The 22,734-nt window shown below is 43.5% G+C and overlaps 1 protein-coding gene across 2 annotated transcripts in view; it reads left to right on the top strand.

Moving 5' to 3' along the window:
* The window catches only part of VPS53 (VPS53 subunit of GARP complex), a gene marked incomplete at both ends in the record, with an annotated part of 175,649 nt that overhangs the window by 56,532 nt on the left and 96,383 nt on the right, over positions 1-22,734 (top strand). For both annotated transcript variants that reach the window (XM_080713279.1, XM_080713280.1), the window contains 4 exons: positions 10,204-10,282; positions 15,621-15,764; positions 16,250-16,392; positions 18,900-19,041. In XM_080713279.1, coding sequence (XP_080569405.1) covers positions 10,204-10,282; positions 15,621-15,764; positions 16,250-16,392; positions 18,900-19,041 — 508 coding nt within the window. The remainder of the gene's footprint in view (positions 1-10,203; positions 10,283-15,620; positions 15,765-16,249; positions 16,393-18,899; positions 19,042-22,734) is intronic.

Here is a 22,734-nt window from a genome sequence, read left to right as displayed (position 1 = left end):
ACCCCAGTATCACCAAAAAAAAAAAAAAAAAAAAAAAAAAAAAAAATCAAAAGCTGGGTGTGGTGGTGCATGCTTGTGATTCCAGTACTTGGGAGGCTCAGACAAAAGGAGCTCAGGTTCAAGGCCAGCCCCAGCAACTTGTAAGCCCCTCCAACACTTAGTGAGACCCTGTTTCAAAATAAAAAATAAAATCTGACTGGAAGTGTAGCTCAGAAGTAGAATGCCCTGGGTTCAATCCCCAGTATCACCCCTGCAAAAAAGTCAAGCTGGGCATGGTGGTGTACACCTGTAATCCCAGTATTTGGGAGGCTGAGACAGGAGGATCTCAGGTTCGAGGACAGTTTCAGCAAGTAAGACTCATCACCCTAGCGAGACCCTGTTTCAAAATTCTAGTTTGGTGGTAGAATGCCCCTGGGTTCAATCCTCACTGTCTGTCTGTCTGTCTGTCTGTCTGTCTGTCTGTCTCTCTCTCTCTCTCTCTCACACACACACACACACACACACACACACACACACACACACACACACAATTATATATATATATATATATATATATATATATATATATATATATATATATGTAGATGAGATGTAAGTTTCCCCAAGGTACACTTCAAATCCAATGTTTTTCCTAGAGATAATGACCATTATCAATTTAATGCACATTCCTTCAGATTTTTTTCTGCATACTGGGGATTGAACCCAGGCATGCTCTACCACTGACCCACATCCCCAGCCTCTTTTACTTTTATTTTGAGACAGAGCCTCACTAAGTTGTCTAGGTTGGCCTTGAACTTCCAGTCTTCCTGCCTCAGCCTCCCAGATCACTGGGTTTACAGATATGTGATAACATGCCCAACAGATTTTGTTTGCTTATTTTTGAGACAGGGTCTGCCTCCTCACTCCTGGGCTCCTAAGTAGCCGTCACTCTCGGCGTTTCGTAAGCCATTGCCTAGCTCCCTGTCCAGATTTTTATTTGCTCATTTGCATAAATCTGTAGTTTCGTTTTGTGGATTTGTTTTGCTTTATTTTTAATTTATTTTTCTGTGTGGTATTGGGGATTGCACCCAGGGCTCTTTTGCTTCTGAGCTATATCCCCAGCTCTACTTTATTTTTATTTTGAGACAGGCCCTCACTAAGTTGCAGAGGGTCTCATTCAGTTGCTAAGGCTGGCCTTGCACCTGTGATCCTCTTGTGTCAGCCTCGTGAGCATGGAGATTATAGGTATGTACCACCATGCCCAGCTTGGTTCTGGATTCTTATTCACTTATTTTATAATTTCTCAGGATTTGAGGCAGGAAGAGGAGGTTGCAGCATGTGCTCATTGTGCCATATTATAGTGGAAATGCCAAGAAACTCTTGGAGCAAAGCTGGCAGAATGCCAGGGGAATCACTCCTTTCTGCGATCTTTCCTAACCCTTGTATTTAGAGCTGGCGTGTCGCGGTATCAGGTTGGGAGTGTGAAGCAGTGGGGAAACCCCTGTGCACAGGACTTTATGAGCTGCAAGGAAGAAGGGAGCTGGGGTGGCAGACTTGCTCTCAGTGGGTGGGAGGAGGGGAAGGCAATGTCACCTATCCTGATAGGCAGAGTTGATCCGTTTTCCCTATTCATTTGTTTTATTTTATTTTATTTTTGGCAGTACTAGAGACTGAACCCAGGGGCATTCTACCTCTGAGCTATACCCCCAGTCCTATTTTATTTTTATTTGGAAACAGGGTCTTACTAGGTTGATGAGAGTCTCATTACATGCTGAGACTGCCCTCGAACCTGTTGTCCTCCTGTCTCAGCCTTCCAAGTACTTGGATTACAAGTGTACACCTCAGGCCTGGCTCAGAGCAAATCTTTATAATACTGGATTTAGAAATGATTTCTTGGATATGACACCGAAGGTATGGTCAACAAAAAAAAATAAGTTTGATTTTATTCAAATTTTAAAAATTTGTCGGGAGTGATGACACATACCTATAATCCCAGTGACTTGGGAGGCTGAGGCAGAAGAATCACAAGTTCAAGGTCAGCCTAGGCAACTTAGTAAGAACCTGTCACAAAATAAAAAGGGTCAGGAATATAGCTCAGTAGTAGAGTGCTTGCCTAGTATGTGTGAGGTTCTGAATTCAATCCGTAATACTTCCAAAAAAATTTTTTTTTTTATTTTTAAAGAATTCCCAAGCAGGGCATGGTGGTGCACGCTTGTAATCCCAGCACTTGGGAGACTGAGACAGGAGGATCATGGTTTGCAGACAGCCTTAACTACTTAGTGAGGCCCTTTGCAACTCAGTGAGACCCTGTTTCAAAATAAAGAATAAAAAATAGGGCTGGAGAGTGTAGCTCGGAGGTAGAATGACCTTGGGTTTCATCCCCAGTTCCGCAAAAAAAAAAAAAAAAAAAAAAAAAAAAATCCATGTAGTCATTTGTGGGTATATGCCCAAAAGAATTGAAAATTTGTCTAAGACTTAATCTAAGACTTATTAGTAAAACCATGTACCTGTATATAAAATGGCATTGTTTGCATATAATTTAGGCATATTTTCTCCTACACAGATGGAGCATCCCTAATCCAAAATTTCCAGATCAGAAATGCTCTGAAATCTGAAATTGTTGTTGTTGTTGTTTTGGTGGTACTGGGGATTGAACCCAGGGGAATTCTACCTCCATGCTACACCCCGATCCTATTTTATTTTTATTTTGAGTGAGACCCTGTTTATTTTGAAACAAGGATTCACTAGGTTTTATGAGAGTTTCATTACTTGCTGAGGCTGTTCTCAAACCTATGATCCTCTTGTCTCAGCCTCCCAAGTATTGGGATTGTAAACATGCACCCTGCACATCTGAAACTTACTGAGGTCCAACATGATACTCCAAAGTCCAAACAAATTTTTCTTTTCTTTTTTCTTTTCTTTTTTTTTTTTTTTTTTTTTTGTGGTACTGGGGGTAGAACCCAGAGGCTTTCTACCTCCGGGCTATACTCCCAGACCTATTTTATATTTTATTTGGAAACAGGGTCTCACTAAGTTGCTGAGAGCCTCACTAAGTAGCTGAGGCTGGCTTCGAACCTGTACCATTCTCCTGTCTCAGCCTCCCTAGCGCGGGGATTACAAGCGTGCGCCACCACACCCAGCACACATTTTTCAAAATCTGAAAAACTCAAATATGAGACACACTTCTGGTCCCAATATAAGAATCCAAATAATGGGTGTCTAACACGTTATTTTAAATATTCTCCAGATTTTTTTGTAATACCTAATACACCGTAAATGCTATGTAAATAGTTGGTATATTGTATTTTTTAGGGATTAATGACAAGAAAAAAGTCTCTGCATGTCCAGTATAGACACAGTTTTGATGTGTATGCAGTGCCTGGGATTTGCAGAGGCCTTGGTGAATGCTAACTAAGCACTTGCTCTACACCGAGCTACATCCACTGCCCTATCAGACAGAATTTTCTCTTTTTCTTCTTCTTTTTTTTTGTGGTACTGGGCTTCCTGGAAGCCCTTCTACCTCCGGGCTACACTCCCAGACCTGTTTTGTATACTTTTTTATTTGGAAATAGGGTCTCTTAAGCCAGCGCCTGTGGCTGGCTCCGAACCAGCGCGATCCTCCTGTCTCCGCCTCCCAAATATGGGGATTACAAGCGTGCGCCACCACGCCCGGCCCTTCTGTACTTTTGATAACAGTCATCCTAATGAATATAAGGCAATACCTCAGTGGAGTTCTGATTTGTATTTCCCTCTGTTAAGTGGTGCGGGGTATTTTTTTGTTTCATAGACCTGCCTGCTGGCCTTTTGTTTCTGTTTTTGATACTGAGGGTTGAACTTAGGGGAATGAATTCTACCTCTGAGCTATACCCAGCCCTATTTTATTTTTTATTTTATTTATTTATTTATTTATTTATTTATTTATTTATTTATTTATTTAATTTTTGTGGTAGTGGGGATGGGACCCAGGGGCTTTCTACCTCCAGGCTACACTCCCAGACCTGTTTTATATTTTATTTGGAAACAGGGTCTCACTGAGTTGCAAAGGGCCTAAGTAGCTGAGTCTTCCAACCTGAGATCCTCCTGTCTCAGCCTCCCAAACACTGGGATAACAAGCATGTGCCACCACTTCTGGCTTTAGTTTTTATTTGAAACAGGGTCTTGCTAAACTGCAGAGACTGGCCTCAAACCTGCAATCTTTCTATCTCAGCTTCTCAAGTGTTGGGATTATAGATGTGTACCACCATACCTGGCTTCTTTGGAAAAATGTCTGTTCAGGTTCCTTACCCAGTTTTTTTGTTGTTGTTGTTTGTTTTTGGTTTTTTTTGCAGTGCTGGGCATTAAACCCAGGGACATTCTACTTCCGAGCTACACCCCAGCACTAATGGTTGCAGAGGGCCTCACTAAATTGCTGAGGCTGGCTGCAAACCTGTGATCCTCCTGTCTCAGCCTCCCAAGTACTGGGATTACAGGCATGTACCACTTTGCCTGGCTTCTTTGCCCAGTTTTTAATCAAGTTATTTTTTCTTTCCTTTTTTTTTTTGCTATTGACTTATATGAGTTTCTTATATTTTTTGAATATTAAACCTTTGTCTGATATATGGTTCCCATTTATTTTCTTCTAATCTTTTTAACTTTGTGGATTGTTTCCTTTGTTGTGCAGAAGCTAGCTTGCTTGCTTGCTTGCTTGCTTGCTTGCTTGCTTTCTTTCTTTCTTTCTTTCTTTCTTTCCAAATACTGGGAATGGAGCCCAGGGGCATTTGACCTCCGAGCTACACCCCCAGCCCGATATTTTATTCTTTATTTTGAAACAGGGTCTCACTAAGTAGTGGAGGGTCTCACTAAGTAGCTGAGGCTGGCCTCGAACTATGATCTTCCAGTCTCAGCCTCCCAAGTACTGGGATTACAAGTGTGTGCCACCATGCCCGGCTCAGAAGCTTTCTGGTTTTATGGAGTTCCACTTATTTTTACTTTTGTTGCTATGGCTTTTGGTATGCTTTTTACTTTTTAACTCTTTCAAAAACATAGTTTTATAAATTTGAAGGAACTTGATAGAATAGAATTCTCTTGAAAAAAGGAAAATTCAAGCTAGATGTAGTGGCACATGCCTGTAATCCTAGTACTTGGGAGGCTAAGACAGGAGGTTTGCAAGTTTGAGACCAACCTCAGCCATTTAGGGAGACCTTCAGCAGCTTATCAAATGCTATTTCAAAATAAAATTGTTCTGATGGTCAGGCTCAAAGGTAGAATGCCCCTGGGTTCAATCCCCAGCACCAAAACAAAACACGCATACAAAAAAAATTCAAGCAGTTTTGGTGGTACGCTGTTGTAATCCTGAAGACAGGAGGGTCTCGGTTTCTCAGACACCCTTCAGCAACCTTGTGAGGCCCTCTGAAACTTAGTAAGACCCTGTGTCAAAATAAACAATAAGTTTGAGCTCAAGGTGTAGTTCAGAGGTAGAATGGCCCTGAGTTCAACCTTCAGTTCCAAAAACAAAAAAGGAAGAAGAAAATTCAACATTCTATCAGTATCTTTTAGTCTTTCAAACATCATGCAGGATTTCTGCAAACAGGACTATATGCTTTTCTTTTGTCTCACAACCTCTACTTGCAATAATTGTGTGTAAGTTAATACAGAATATGTGCTATCTAGTAGCACTAAAAAGAACACAAGATGAGCTGGGGGTGTGGCTCCATTTTGGAGCCTAGCATGTGTGAAGCCCTCCCTTGGCGGGCACCTACTTGTGCACACGCATGCAAGCTCCCACGACCCCCTCCTCATGCAAGATGAGAAAGCTGCTTGCTTTCAGTGCTTGACTACAGCTGTTTTTTTAAGAGGTGCTAAAAATTTGGGGAAAGTCCAGACTTCTTATTTTTAGCATCATTTCTGCTGAATTTTCCTCTCTTATGTTTACATAGTGATCATAGAACCATCTGGAAGTGATAGAAATATCTGTTAGTTTGGAAGGAGGAGAGAAGGCAGGAGAGTTACGCCCTATGCATTGCTTCAATTTCTCTAATATCTTTTTGTCTATAAATCATAGGAGTCATATGAAAGGTCATGTTCTAAAGTCTCTGCCCATAGATTTGAAATATGAAGTTCATGGGCCTTGATTTGCAATTTCTTCCAACTCCCCTTCTGGTAAATGCTTAAATGTTTAATGTAACGCTTAAGGAAAGTTTTCTTTTTCTTTAGTATCTTTACATTTCAAATCCTCCTGGCTTAAGCATACTCATGAAAGCAAATGTTTCTAGTCAGTCAGCATTTCCTGAAAAAGAATGGAAGATTCTTGCATTCTCTTAAAAAATTTGAAACCCTTAAACTGAAATGTATTTTTTCAGAGCTATTTATACCCTCTTATATGCGAGAGCAGTGTGGCAGGTTGGAAGGTCACATCATGTAGTGCAAAAAGGACTAGAGAATGGATAGGCCTGATTAGCTCTTAGATAGGTGCTTTCTGGGCCTCTTTCTCAGTTTCAGGCTATAAGTGTTTTCCTTGATGATTTGAAAGATATCCCATTGAGTCACACTCTGGCTTCAGTTGAGATTCTTTATGATTCCAGTTGGGAGTATCAAATTGAATTAAACATTCTGTTTAGTACAGATTGTATATTTGTGAGTCAGTATATTTATTTGGGAACTGTTGAGGGCATTTTCTTTGGGACTGTCATTTGCAAGATAATGAAAGTGTCACATTACTTCACCTACAAACGTCTAAATTTTATAATTTTTTTTATGTGTGTGTGTGGTCCTGGGGGTGGAACCCAGGGGCATCCTGCCTCTGGACTACACCCCGAGCCCTACTTTACTTATTTATTTATTTTTTGGTGGTACTGGGGTTCCTGGAAGCCCTTCTACCTCCGGGCTACACTCTCAGACCTATTTTATACTTTTTTATATTTGGAAACAGGGTCTCTTAAGCCAGTGCGGCTGGCTTCGAACCTGCGCGATCCTCCTGTCTCCGCCTCCCAAGCATGGGGATTACAAGCGTGCGCCACCATGCCCGGCTACTTTACTTATTTTGAAACAGGGTGTCACTAAGTTGTGAAGAGCCTTGAGGCTGGCCACGAACCCGGGATCCTCCTGTCTCAGCTTTCCAAGTACTAGGAATACAGGCATACACCACCACACCTGCCCTAATTTTCACAATTTGCTGTCCCTCTGCCACCACTACTTATGAAACACAGACCTCACATTTAGGAAAAGGCATCTTTGACATCCCATGTCACGCTGGATGCTGGAAGCCACGGGGTGATTTTCCTTTTTTGAGAGTACAGTGAATCTTTCATTTCTTAACGTTAGGTTGCCTCCACATAGCAGGCTGAGCTTATATGGATGCCAGGAGGAATTTTGTATTCTTTCTATTCTCAACTAGTTGTAGGCTGCTTTTCATAGGCATGGTTAGGAAATCTGGCAGTTCAGTTTAGGTATATGCTCTACTGAGAGTCTCTGTTCATCCATTTCTTAACAATAAAAACTTGATTTTCATTGTTAGAAGAGGAGAGGATTTAAGGAGTGAGGCCAAATGTATCTTCTTTTAAATCCATTGGCTTATTTCTAGGCTCCTATTTAGGCAATTGATTATAAAGACTATAATTCACATGTCACCCTGAAAATCCACAGGATGGTGGTTTGGGGTTCTGTATACCACTGGTAATGTCATAAGGGACTGTTCTTTCATCTGGGTCACTGGTAGACACTTCAAAAACTACCGGCTGGAGCCAGGCGTGGTGGCGCACGCTTGTAATCCCAGCATTTGGGAGGCTGACACAGGAGGATCCAGGTTTGTGGGCAGCCTCAGCTACTTAGTGAGGTCCAGTGCAACTCAGTGAGACCCTGTTTCAAAATAAAGAATAAAATATAAGGTAGGGGATGTAGCTTGAAGGTATAATGGCCTGGGTTCCATCCCCAGTACTGAAAAAAAAAAAAAAAAAAAAGCTATTGCTGTAAACATTTCTAGGCAGAGGCTTATTCTTAGACATCCAGCTTGCAGTCACTTGTGAAGATGGATGCCACTCCAGCTAGCATTGTAAAATGGATATTGTAGAAAAATAAGTACTACAGGGGGCACTGAAAATCCTCTAGTACAGCACTCTTATTTCACCCTCTTATTTTACAACAGTAAAATAATTGTGGCCCGTGTAGAGAAAGTGACTTGGGATTACATGCATCTCACTAGTGGCACAGCTAAGTCTAGCCTGTTTCAAAAGGTAACTTGGAATATAGATTAAAGACCATTATAGTCCTGTGCCACTTAGTGAGACCCTGCTTCAAAATAAAAAACACAAAGGGCTGGGGATGTAGCTTGGAGGTAGAATGCCTCTGAGTTCAATCCCCAGTACCACCAAAAAAAAAAAGAATCATGTCAGGTAATTTCTTTTGTACTTGGGCAAGGCCAAGCCTTGTCATAATTCTGGTCATCTTTTCAACCACCACAGTGTCAGAATCAGCAAGAACATTGAGGTTGGGAATGGTAGAGCTTGGGAGGATCAGCTGGAGCTGGGGCCATCAGTATAATTGAGGCGGTCACTAGCTTTGAGAATATACCCATGAGTCCATCTGCCAGGGTGGGACTTCCACTACAGGAATTGTCCTCAAGGTGTACTCTGTGTGTGCTTCCAAAAGGGTAGGAACAGAGGGGCCTAGCTGCTTGAAGCTGAGTCTTATGACCTGGCCCCACAGGAGGCCATCTGCTGGGTCATTCTGTGGGATGCTCTGGGAAACAGCTTTATGAAAGCACATTTTTTTTCTCTCACACCAGAGGTCACACTCAAAAGATGTTTCCCATGATCTGGGCGCTCCAAGTGGGCAGTCCCAGCTCTGACCTGGGGCTATTCTAGTATAGCCTATCTGTGTCATTTCACCCTCTACAAACTCACCTATACAAGTGTTCAGAAAGCTTTGAAGATAGTGGAAAAACCCTGGAAAGTATTCGGGATAAGGCATAACTATGCCACAGGGGAAGGGGGTGGGAAAGACTGTTTTGGGTCGTGTTGAGGAAAAAAAATCTCAGCAGGATGCCAGATACTCCATAGTTGCCAAAGAAATTGTGGTTTTGAGTTGCTCACTATTTCTAGAAACTTTATAAAGTTAATCCAGAAGTAAAAGGGTAGAGACTAAGGAAGGAAGCATGCTATTTTTTGGTGCTTTACTAAAGATAAAATATTTGCTTTGTCCAACAAGGGCCTCAAACCTAGCTGTACTCTAGTTGTGAGGCTGGCCAGGCTGTCAAGGCGGTTCCAGCACCAGGCGCACATGAGCAGTTCCTGTCCCCCCCTTCTCCTCTTCCGTTCAAACTCCCAAGTATTTCTTGAGGTTCTAGTGTTGTGTGAACCATCCTCGAGTTCCAGCTTACCCTTGTGATTCAGGCTTCTTATTCATTATCTCCTTACCTAAGTCTTCATTTTTTGGCCTTTACTTTGTGTGTGTGAACACACACAGGGGCTGGATATGAAACGCAGGAAATTTTTACCTTCCAGCTACACCCCCACCCCTATTTTATTTTTTATTTGGAAACAGAGTCTCACTAAGTTGCTGAGAGCCTTGCTAAGTTACTGAGGCTGGCCTTGAACATCCTCCTGTCTCAGCCTCCCAAGTACGAAGATTACAGGCATGGACCACCATGCCCAGCTAGGTGATCATTCTTGGTGAGCAGTTCATTTGAGCATTTGGCCTTTCTTTCTTTTTCTTTTTACCTTAGAGAATGTCCTTTTTGTTCATTCTTTTTTAAATTGTGATTCTGTGTTTGGTTTCTGAGTTAACACCAAAACAAAAGCAAAAATAAATAAGGACACCCACCCTGAAACAGTGTGGGTTTCTTCCTTTTCTGTACCCCAAAGAGTGGGAAAGCGGTTGTACTAGTAATCCAAAGTAGATTTGTATTTGATTTGGGTGCTATTATATAACATTTTCCTGTGCATAACTATCCCCTAATGAAATGTGATGGAGAGCAACGTATACCACCCCACGACAAGTGACGGGTGACATAGAAGAACTCGGGAGATCTTGGAAGTCCATCCTGAGAACAAATCACCTGACTGGGTCCTGGTTATAACCTGTTACTAGCCAGTGTGCGGCCTCTCCTATGTAGCCACGCACACCTCTCCCTCCCTGGGGAAGCTCCTGGGGATCTCCAGAGGCTTCTGCAGTTCAGACCCCCGTGGATTAGTGCATAGTGACCATAGGAATTTGAAGTTGCCGGGCACTGACACGTTCTCTTCCTCACAGAGTGAAGGTCGCACAGACTGAGCTGGGACAGCAAATCCTGGCTGATTTTGAAGAAGCATTTCCTTCCCAGGGTACCAAGGTATGGTTTTGCATTTTCCATGTGGTCTCTAGATATCATTATCATCCTTCTCCTCTCTTAGTTCAGACTCATTGCAGTTGCTGTTTATTTGTATTCACGAAGTGCGTGCTGGCAGGAACAAATCCAGTGCTAAGTTTAAGGTAACGTGGCCAAAGCAATGGCGATTCCTTCTAGCACCAAAGAGCGAGGCTTTGTTTTGGTTTAATTTAATGCACGTCAAATCTTGTATCTTTGCTTGCCCTATAAATTCCTTTTTTTCTTTTCTTTTCATGGCTGTGTTTAAAAAAAAAAAAAGACAGAATTCAAGCTACAATGGTTTTTAGAATTGTTACATAACTTATTGGTTTTAGGTTGGTGAAAAGACAACTGGGAGGAGCATCCATGGGCTTATGTAACTCTCCAAATGACACAGTTATGAGACGCACTCGTAATGATCACAGACCTGTTCTGGGGAATTAGTGCCCATTAGTGCTCACTGGTAGGGAGCTGTTTGTGTGGTGTCTGCAGAGCCCACTGGATTGGTTACACTTCTCACGGAGGCTTCTCCTGCCCTGGCTGCCACTGTGCTGGGGTAACTGCTGTTAGTTCTATTCTTCACATTGGAGCAGAAGTCATCTTAATGCTTTGCATGTGTTGGGGATGGAAGAACCTATAGAAGCTTTATTCCCCCCCCCTCTATTATTTGAGCTATTTCTAGAGAAAAAAAAAAAATTGTTCAAGGCAGAAATGAACTGAAGTGCTATAGGCTGGCCACATCCCTGCTGCGCTTTGTGAGTGGAGATGGGGTATACATTCACTTACTGCGCCAAGGGACATTTCCTGGATCTGCTCTATAATTCAATAACTGGAAACATTGTAATTATTTTTTCTTTGTGCTCCGTAAAAGAAACATAGGAAACAGGCCCTGGTGGCTGCCTTAGCTTTGGTAGATTACTTTTTATAGAAAACCTGCTTCTGATTTTAATACCTCATATTTTGTGGCCGACCGCTAGTAACCAGATACTTATTTGTAAAAAGCCCTCTTTTTTTGAGAACCTCTTCTTCCATAGTCACCTGATGTAACTCAAGGAGGGAGTAGAGGTGGGAAAGCCATTACTCCTATTGAACATGGGAGGAAAATGAAGGTCAGAGGAGTAAATGGGGCTGTAAACACAGTTGCTGATTGTAAGCACTAGACTCTTACTAGGCAAGTCTGCAGTTCCCATGCTCTGCAGCCCCATCCCATCTGAAGGAGTTCCAGAGGATGTGGGTGAAAGCCATCCTCATTATCTGTGTTTTTCCAGATCTCACCAGACTGATGACATTAAAATGATTTTAGCAACTTGCCTCCTTTTCTCTGGTTTAGTGGCTCTGTGTGTGTGTGTGTGTGTGTGTGTGTGTGTGTGTGTGTGTTAGGGTTTTTTTTCTTTTTCTTTTTTAAAGACTAGTCCTTTTTTTTTTTTTTTTTTTACTTTTTTCAGTACTGGGAATGGAACCTAGGGGCATTCTACCTCTGAGCTACACCCACAGCCCTGTTTTTTTATTCTTTATCTTTTTGAAACAGTCCTCACTAAGTAGCTGTGGCTAGCCATGAATTTGTGATCCTCTGGTCTCAGCCTCACAAATGCTGGGATTGAGCTGGGCATGGTGGCGCATGCTTGAAATCCCAGCATTTGGGAGTCTGAGACTGGAGAATCATGGTTCGCGGACAGCCTCAGCTACTTAGTGAGGCCCTTTGCAACTCAGGGACACCCTGTTTCAAAATAAAGAATAAAAAATTGGGCAGGGGATGTAGCTCGGGGATCAAATGCCTCTGGGTTCCATCCCCAAACAAGTACTGGGATTACAAGCTTGCACCACCATGCCCGGCTGGTCACTTCTTTTTTAAATTTTTTTTTTTTTTTGAGGGGGATACTGATGGTCAAATGTACTTTATCACTGAGCTATAGTCCCAACTTTTAAAATTCTTTAAGATGAGCTCTCACTAAGTTGCACAGGCTGTCCTCAAATTTGCAGTCCTTCTGCCTCAGCCTCCAAGTAGCTAGGATTACAGGTGTGCTCCACCACACCTAGCAACTTTCCTCAAAGGTTTTGTGTTACTCTTCCTATCTTGCAATGGGAATCAAGATGTTAAAAAAAATTATCCAAGGTAATCTAGTAAATTTTTTCATAAGTGAAAAAATCTGAATCCATGAACATGTAGGTTTTAATCTCTGCGACTTTCAGATCAGTTTCTTTTATCTGACAGCTAGAGCTGAGCAGTCAATCAGCAGTCAGCCACACACTAATCATTTAGGTGACTCTTTTTTTTTTTTTTTTTTCAGTACCGGGGATGGAACCCAGGGGTATTCTATCTCCGAGCTACACCCCCAGTCCCATTTTTATTATTATTTTTTGGTACTGGAGATGAAACCCAGGTGCTTTCTACCTCCAAGCTACACTCCTAGCCTTATTTTTTATTCTTGATTTTTGTTTGTTTGTTTGTTTTTGTTTTTTGTGGGTCTGGAGATGGAACCCAGGGACATTTGACCTCCGAGCTACACCCCCTGCCCTATTTTTTATTCTTTATTTTGAAACCGGGTCTCACTGAGTTGCAGAGGGCCTCTCTAAGTAGCTGAGACTGTCCGCGAATCGCGATCCTCCAGGTCTCAGCCTCCTGAATGCTGGGATTACAAGCGTGCGCCACCACGCCCGGCTTATTCTTGATTTTGAAACAGTCTCATTGAATTGCTGAGTGCCTCACTAAGTAGCTGAGGCTGTCCACGAACCATGACCCTTCTGTCTCAGCCTCCCAAATGCTGGGATTACAAGTGTGCGCCACCACACTTGTAATAATAAATAAGAATAAGCCTGGGTTATTTTTTTATTTGAAACGGGGTCTCATTAAGTTGGAGAGGGCCTCACAAGTAGCTGAGGCTGTCCGTGAATCTGGATCCTCCTGTCTCAGCCTCCTAAGTACTGGGATTACAAATGTGCGCCACCATGCCTGGCTTTAGGTGACACTTTATTTATTTATTTATTTATTTATTTTGCGGTACTGGGGATGGAACCCAGGGCCATTCTACCTTTGAGCAACACCCTCGCCCTATTTTTTATTCTTTATTTTGAAACAGTCTCACTGAGTTGCAGAGGGCCTCACTAATTAGTAACTGAGGCTGGTCATGAACCACAGTACTTCCTGTCTCAGCCTCCCAAATGCTGGGATTACAAGCGTGCGCCTCCATGCCTGGCTCTTAGGTGATACTTTTAGCACACTTGAGCATCAGTTGAGAAGGGCAGAATAAATAATAAATTAAGATTTGGAAGAATCTTACTCTTTAATTCAAGTGCATTATTTTTCAGATGAAGTTGAGTAATTTCTCCAGAGCTGCATGGCTATTTAGCCAAGTCAAGAGTAGATTACAAAGGCTAAGGCAGGAGGATTACAGATTCAAGGCCAGCCTCAGAATCTTAGGGAGGCCTTCTACAACTTAACGAGGCCCTGTTTCCAAATAAAAAATAAAACAGAGCATATAGCTCAGACATAGAATGCCCCTGGATTCAATTCCCACTAACACACACACACACACACACACACACACACACACACACACTCTCTCTCTCTCTCTCTCTCTTTCTCTTACACACACACACACACACACACACACACACACACACACACACAGTGGCCATACAGTTTGGCATATAATAATTTAAGAACAGGAATCCAGCCGGGCATGGTGGTGCATGCTGGTAATCCCTGCATTTGGGAGGCTAAGACAGGAGAATCTCTCAGGTTCAAAGCCAGCCTCAGCTACTTAGTGAGGCCCTTTGCAACTCAGTGAGACCCTGTTTCAAAATAAAGAATAAAAACTAGGTCTGGGGATGTAGTTTGGAGGTAGAATGCCCTTGGGTTCTATCTCCAGTACCACCAAAAAAAAAAAAGAAGAAGAATTTGAAGCTGGGCGTGGTGGCGCATGCTTGTAATCCCAGTATTCAGGAGCCTGAGACAGGAGGATCGTGGTTTTGCGGACAGCCCCAGCTACTTAGTGAGGCCCTTTGCAATTCAGACCCTGTTTCAAAATAAAGAATAAAAAATAGAACTGGGGGTGTAGCTCAGAGGTAGAATGTCCCTGGGTTACATTCCAGACCTGCAAAAAAAAAAAAAAAAAAGAGGAGACTGAGGCAGGAGAATCTTAAGCTGGAGGCCAACCTGGGTAACGTAGTGAGACCTTGTCATAAACACACACACACCTGATATAGCTCAGTGATAGAGCACTCTTAGGGTTCTGTCTGCAGTATAGCAAAACAAAACCAGGAATCCAAAAGTTGGAAGCAGAGCACAGTGGCACGTGTGGAGTGATGCTGGTGTCACTTTGACTAATTCTCTTTGTCTCTTTCAGTTATGGTATAAAAGTAAAATTTTCTATGATTATTTCTGCCCCTGTTTTCCAAAATGTCCTATTGCTGATTCACAGAGTAGTTTTTATGTTGACTCCTTCAGGACCAGCTTAATAGCCAGGTATAGTTGTGCATGCTTATAATCCCATTACTTTGAGCCAGGCGTGGTGGCCCACACTTGTAATCCCAGCATTCGGGAGGCTGAGACCGGAGGATCGCCATTCGCAGACAGTCTCAGCTACTTGGTGAGGCTCTTTGCTACTCAGTGAGACCCTATTTCAAAATAAAAGAATAAAAGGTAGGGCAGGGGGTGTCGCTCAGAGGTCAAATGCCCCTCAGTTCCATCTCTGCAAAAATAAATAAATAAATAAAATACTATTACTTGGGAGGCTGAGACAGGAGGATTGCAGGTTCACAGCCAGCCTCAGCTGCTTAGTGAGGCCCTCCACAACTTAGTAAGACCCTGTTTCAAAATAAAGAATAAAAAATAGGGGGTGTATCTCAGAGGAATACCCTGTGGCTCGATCCTCAATACCCCCTAGACTAGCTTAATGATTCTTTCACTAAGAAAGACTAGCTTAATGATTCTTTCACTAAGGAATAAGTCACTAAAGTATCCATCCACAGTAGAAAGAATGAGTGTCCAGGAACTATGAGTAATAATAAGAGAGAAATAAGAAATATTTCTTATTTAATCTCCTAGGCTAGGAGATTAAAAAGGTTACTTCTGGCCGGGCGTGGTGGCACACGCTTGTAATCCCCGCGCTTGGGAGGCAGAGACAGGAGGATCGCGCAGGTTCGAAGCCAGCCGCGCTGGCTTAGGAGACCCTGTTTCCAAAAATAAAATAGGTCTGGGAGTGTAGCCCGGAGGTAGACGGGCTTCCAAGAACCCCAGTACCACCAAAAAAAAAAAAAAAGAAAAAGAAAAAGAAAAAGGTTACTTCTGGCATTTGAACTGATGTGTGTTGCTTGTTTTTAGAGGCCAGGAGGACCCAGCAATGTCCTGCGTGATGCCTGTCTGGTTGCTAATATTTTGGACCCTAGAATCAAACAGGAAATCATCAAAAAGTTTATTAAACAGCATCTGTCAGAGTACCTAGTACTTTTTCAAGAAAATCAAGATGTAAGTATTGACAACATAAACTCAGAATGTTTGAATTTTATTGAAAAATGAATGCTGCCAAGCCTATAGATTTATACTTTATTAGCACTACTGGTACTACTGATGGTAGTAGTACTGCTGATGGTACTGGTTGTTGAACCATGAATCTTAGGTGCTGACTTTACAGTTCAGTGGTTCTTAACCATTTTGAGGTCACTGACCCTTTGAGGAAGTTAATGAAAGATGGAGATCTTCTTCCCAGATAAAGCACCTATGCATAAAACTTTGAATACAGTTTCAGGAGATTTAGAGGCCCCTGAAGCTTGAAGCCTAATCAGAGACTCCATGTTAAGAACCACTGTATTCAAATAAATAAGGTAGCCTAAATTCATTCAAGCAGTGAGAAGTAGACTTGGCTGTCTTTTTCTTGGCTCTGTGTTTTTGCTTGTTTTCTTAAGCTGTTACTTCTCAGCATTGGTGTGACTTTTACTCCTTACCCTCACGAGGTGGCCTGGCTGGACAAAATCGACAGGCGTTATGCTTGGGTGAAGCGCCAGCTTGTGGATTACGAGGAGAAATATGGCCGAATGTTTCCACGAGAGTGGTACATGACTGAGAGGATTGCAGTGGAGTTCTGCCACATAACAAGGTAGATCCCAGCTCTCTATTGCTTCTGTTGCTAATTGAATCTTCAACCCCCAGGCAGTGGTTCTACAGTGCCTTGTAGATTGGGCATCAACTTTAGACTCTACCGTAGTGACTGGTGCCACCCTTACACCAACTAGCCCACCTTCTTGTGGCACAGCCCTGGCCTCAGACAGCCCACGTGCTCCCTCGCCAACTCAGGACTCATCAGACAGATCTACCTATACTGATTTATCACCCCACATCTCTCTCTGTATCTGCATTGTATATGTCAGCCTGCAGTGTATGTGTATGATTCTGGAGATTTAACCCAAGTACATACTACCTCTGAGTTACACCCCCAGACTTGTTTTTTAATTTGAAACAAGGTCTCAGTTGCAGAGGGCCTAAGTTGCTGAAGCTGGCCACCAACCTGTGATCTTCCTTTCTCAAACTCTCAAGTACTAGGGTTACAAGTGTGCACTACTCCCGCCAGGTGGGATACTTTAAGTAGTATCTACTTTAAGGACATGGCAGACACTCAGGAAATATTTATTGACTGAATTTCCCCAATACAGTGTTTACACTCTATTATTGGGCAGACAGAACAGAGATTTCCCATACTTAGTTCCTGCCTCTGCGTGCACACGGCCTTGCCCATTATCAGCATCTCTCACCAGAGTGGTATATTTGTTCCAGTTGATGAATCTACATTGATACATTCTTATTACCTTTAGGCTGAGACAGGAGGATCTGGGTTCTCGGACAGCCTCAGCTACTTAGGCCCTTTGCAACTCAGTGAGACCTACTGAGTTCCAAAATAAAAAATAGGGCTGGGGGTGCAGCTAGGAGGTAGAATGCCCATGGGTTCCATCCCCAGTACCACACACAGAAAAAAAAAGTGGGTTTCCAAGAACCCCAGTACCACCACCACAACCAACAACAACAAAAAATAGAGCTAAAGGTATAGCTTGGAGGTAGAATCTGAGTTCAATCTCCAGTTCTTAAAAAAGAAAAAAGATATAAATACAGAAGTAAACGATGTAAACAGAAGAGCATCCATAATTCTTGTGTGTGTATAGTTTTTTTGTGTGTATGATACTGGGGATGGAATCCAGGGGCATTCAACCTCCAAAATACATCCCCCCAGACCGATTTTTTATTCTTTACTGTGAAACAGGGTGTCAGTGAATTGCAAAGGGCCTCACTGAATAGCGAGGCTATCCTCGAACCATGATCCTCTTCTTTCAGCTTCCCAAATGCTAGGATTACAAGTGTGAGCCACCATGCACAGCTTTCCCCCCCCCTTTTTGTTACTAGGGATTGAATCCAATCCTTTCCCTCTTTTTTGTTTTGGTACTGGGGATTGAGCCCAGGGTCATTCTACCTCAGCCCTATTTTTTACTCTTTATTTTGAAACAGGGTCTCATTAAGTTGTGGAGGGCCTCATTAAGTAGCTGAGGCTGACCATAAACTATGATCCTCCTGTCTCAGCCTCCCAAGTACTGGGATTACAAGTGCACACTACTCTGCCCAGCTAATCCCAGCCCTTTTTCATCTTTTTTTGTTTTGAAACAGGATCTTGCTAGGTTGCTGAGAGTCTCACTACGCGGTGAGGGCTGTGGGATTACAGGTGTGTGCCATTGCACTCATCGTGATTAGTTTTTCCTTTACTAGTAGATAATTTTCACCTTAAAATTATTATTTAGAGCTGGGCTTGGTGGTGCACGTTTGTAATCCCAGTACTTGAGAAGCTGAGATAGGAGGGTTGCAGGCTTACGGCCAGCCTCAGCTGCTTTGTGAGGCTCTTCGAAACTTAGTGAGACCCAGTTTCAAAATAAAAAATAATAAAACAGGGTAGGGGTATAGTTCAGAGGTAGGATGCCCCTGAGTTCAATTCCCAATGCCACAGGGAAAAAAAATATTATTTACTGTATGTACAATAGTCTTTACCGCTGTTTCACTTTCTTTGGAAAACTCCAGATATAAGTAATCCATAAGTTTTTTTTTTTTTTTTTTTTTTTGGTACTGGGGTTCCTGGAAGCCCTTCTACCTCCGGGATACACTCCCAGACCTATTTTTACATTTTTATTTGGAAACAGGGTCTTCTAAGCCAGTGTGTGTGGCTGGCTTCGAACTTGCGCGATCCTCCTGTCTCCGCCTCCCAAGTGCGGGGATTACAAGCGTGTGCCACCACGCCCGGTAGTAATCCATAAATTTTAAATAACTTTTAGTACAGTATATTGTTATAGTTATTATATTTTACTATGAGTTATTATTAGTGTTTATAAATTAAAACTTAGTACACATAGGGTCTAGAACTATCTACAATTTCACATGTTCAAGGAACATCTGGAAGGTGTTCCCTGAGGGAGAGGGTGATTGTGTTTCTGTTCCTCTGCTCTTAGACTAAGGTGGTAGTAGACCTCAGAGAGTTTAAGATGATCATGTACATTTTTTTCTGAATATAAATTACTTCTCTCATCTTGAATGATCAGTTTGTTTGACAATATTCTTGTCTCTCTTTTGAAGGGCAGAGCTTGCCAAGATCATGCGTGCCAGAGCGAAGGAAATTGAGGTGAAGTTGCTGCTTTTTGCTATTCAGAGAACAACAAACTTTGAGGGATTTCTTGCAAAACGTTTCTCTGGCTGCACCCTGACCGATGGAGCCCTGGTAAGGCCCTCTGGAGGGAGTCTGGGCTGGGAAATAGAAAGCTGAGGTCTCTGGGCTTCACTTCACCATTTCCTCATAGGGTGATTCCACCCTTTGGCTCCGGGGTTCGCGTGATCTTCTTGCCCCCAGTCTTCTAAGAAGCTGGGACTATAGGCATACACCACCTTATCTATCTGTATTTTTTTAAAATGAGGAAAATGGAGCTGGGCGTGGTGGCGCACACTTGTAATCCCAACATTTGGGAGGGTGAGACAGGAGGATTGCAGTTCGTGGACAGCTTCAGCTACTTAGGCCCTTTGCAATTCAGTGAGACCCTGTTTCAAAATAAAGAATAAAAGCTGGGTGTGGTGGAACACGCTTGTAATCCCAGCACTTGGGAGGCTGAGACAGGAGGATCACACAGGTTCAAAGCCAGCCTCAGCTATTTAGTGAGGCTCTCAGCAACTTAGTGAGACCCTGTTTCCAAATAAAGTATAAAATAGGTCTGGGAGTATAGTCCGGAGGAAGAAAAGCCCCTGGGTTCCACCCCCAATGCCACAAAGAAGGAAGGAAGGAAGGAAGGAAGGAAGGAAGGAAGGAAATAGGACTGGGGGTGTAGTTCGGAGGTAGAATGTCCCTGGGTTCCATTCCCAGTACTGGGCGGGAGGTGGGGGGAGGAGGAAAATGGGCCAAACCAGTGATTTCCAAAATCTTTCTTCCAACAAAATCTAATGTAGTATCCAAACACAGTGATAGCCAATGCTTTTGCACACCCACTGTGTGTCCCACTGTGCTGTCTGCACTTACCTGCAGCCAATCGCTTTGCTTCATCTACCATAAGGAAACGGGCTCCACTTGCCCTCAGTCTAGCCAAGAGTCACCAAGTGAATGTGTGAGAACGTGAAAACTCAGCTACTCTGACCCAAGGGGGCGCGGGTAAGAACTGGGCCTGGAGTCCCACTCTCCTCTGTTACTAGTGTGGCGCTCAGCCTTCTAGTCCTGAGAGCCTGGGGCTTCCATGAGATCCCATCCTTGCCCAGCGTAGGTGAGTGGGAGGCTGGTCCTCGGTGGGCCTCGAGAGTGGTGGCAGGGCAGCTCTGTTTTCAGGAAAGGCGGAGCCCTACCAGCTTGGGCTCATGCATCACTTTATTTGTATTATTATTATTTATTTTGTGGTACTGGCGGTTGAACCCAGGGGCATTTTACCTCTGAGCCATACCCCCAGCATCATGTATCTGTGTGTGTATATGTATGTATGTATGTATTCATACTGGAGATTGAACCCAGGGGCATTTTACCTCTGAGCCATACCCCCAGCATCATGTATGTGTGTGTGTATAGTATGTATGTATGTATTCATACTGGAGATTGAACCCAGGGGCATTCTACCTCCAAGCATGTCCCCAGTGTCATGTATGTATGTATGCATGTATTCATACTAGAGTTTGAACTCAGGGGGATTCTACCTCTGAGCTACACCTGCAGCCCTACTTTATTTTTATTTGGAAACAGGGTCTTGCTAGGTCATTGAGTCTTACTACTTCCTAAGGCTGTCCTTGAATCTGCAATCCTCCTGTTTCGGCCTCCCAGCTACTATAATTACAGGCCTGTGTCACCTTGCCTAGCTCACTCATTACTTTATTAAAATAAAATATGGCTGGAAACACAAAACACACTTTCCAAACTTAACAAATAAAACAGATATTTCTCTGCATGCTAATTTGTGTTCAAAATTGATTTCTTTTTAGTAACAGGGAAAAATAGAGGTCACGAAACAAATGAAAATGCCCTTAAAGAAAGCACAAATTAGCCAGGTGTGGTGGCACACCGCCTAATCCCAGACTAGAAAGGCTGATACAGGAAGGAGACTCCCAGGTGTGAGGCCAGCCTGAGCAATTTAGTGAGGGCCTCAGTAACTCAGCAAGATGCTGTTTCAAATAAAAAATAAAAATTAGTGGGAGCCAGATGTGGTGGCGCATGCTTGTAATCCCGGACAGGAGGATTTTGCAGGCTCATAGCCAGTCTCAACTACTTAGTGAGGCTTTCAGCAACTTAGTGAGACCTTGTTTCAAAAATAAAAGACTAAAAAATAGGGCTGGGGCTATAGCTTGAAGGTACAATGCCCCTGGGTTCAATCCCCAGTACCACAAACATGCACACACATGGCTGGGGGTGTCTCTCAGAGGTAGAATGCCCCTGGGTCCAATCCCCATTATCACACATAACGAAGGAGGAGGAGGAGGAGGAGGAGGAGGAGGAGGAGGAGGAGGAGGAGGAGGAGGAGGAGCAAATCACAAAAGGAAATAGTTAACAGAGACACGCTGAAGGAAGCGCATGTTTCTCCTGAGAAGGTGGCCTTCTCACCTGCCTGATTTCCTCATGCCAGTGCTCTCTCTGCCCTGCCCACGCAGTGCTTCTGGGCTGCTTTCAAGCAGAGCCCGGGCAGCACTGGGTTCAGCACTCCAGAGTTCTGCTTGAGGACGGGTGTGAGAGCACGGGGCGGGGCCCCACCCTGGGAGTCACCCCTGAGCTCCCCTGAGCCCTGGCTGAGCAGAGCCAGTAAAGCACAAGGACAACTTCTGTGGGCCAGCAATCCAGCTAACTGCCCTGGAGATAGGCCCCAATGGGGGATGCTTGAGTGCATTTGTGCCAAATGCCCGTTTTCTGCCATTCTTCCCCTCCATTGGCAGGACCCTGCCTCCCACTGATTTGCATTTTATGTTCAGAGGAGTTCGAGGATCAGAGGGAAACAAATGGCCCTACAGTATCTGATGACCAGAGTAGCTGTTAGACTTGAACCTTCCTGAGAGATGCCAGAGTCCTCACCTGCCCGAGGAAATCCCCTGAAGGTCGAAAGTGCTTGTGTATCATGGCAGAGACGGTCCCTTGTAGCCTGGCTTGCCAAGGCTTGCTGAGCATGGTAACCATGCAGAGCCCAAGAGAAGCTGACAGGGACTTGTTGCTTCAGTTTGCAAAGACAATGCTTTTTTGTCGAACACAGGTATCATAGCGTGTAAGTGGCAGTTGGCTAACTGTCCACCCTTTTCTGTCTCAGGGGGCAGGGCTGTAGTTGCTTGTCTCTCAGAGAATCTTGGCCTCTCTTCTTTTGAACATACTCAGCTGGGGTGAGTTCCTAGACAGAGCCCTTTTGTCCCTGGCAGCTACTGTGTGCTATGGTGGTGGTCATGGTCAGCTAAGAACACTTGAACCTTTTTTCCTAGTCCCTTCATTTCTGGCTTTCTGTGTTTGAGATTTTCTAGCAGAATAGTTTTATAAATTTCCCTTCTGACTGCTCAGGTGGTGCTTTCCCCTCCTTTCAGGTTTGCAGGAGAGTTTCAGATTATAAATCTTGGCAAGGAAATCTTGCTGAATCACATGAGCTCTTTCTTTACCCCTCTCATTGGTTACCTTTCTTCTTCACACACATCTCTGAATTGTCTAACTTCTCGAGGGTTAGCCTCCCTGGACATTCTTTGTCCCAGTTATCATGACCTGACAACCAGTCTGCATTCCAAGTCCTGTGAGGGGGTGTTTCACAGCCTTCAAAGACTTTTTTTCCTGAAGTAGAAGTTTCTGGAAAGACAGCAGAAGCCCTTTGGCTTCTTCAGCCAGGCAGGCCAGGTCTCAAAGAATCACTTCGCTGACGCTTGGCTGTGGAGGTATGAAGGTTCCCACTGTAAGTGATGTTCACACTGAGCCTCCTCCTGCATCACC

The sequence above is a fragment of the Muscardinus avellanarius genome (assembly GCF_963383645.1).
Source record: "Muscardinus avellanarius genome assembly, chromosome: 16".
In the NCBI taxonomy this organism is placed as follows: domain Eukaryota; kingdom Metazoa; phylum Chordata; class Mammalia; order Rodentia; family Gliridae; genus Muscardinus; species Muscardinus avellanarius.
The sequence above is the reverse complement of the archived record's forward strand: the minus strand, read 5'-3'. Positions and strand labels throughout refer to the sequence as shown.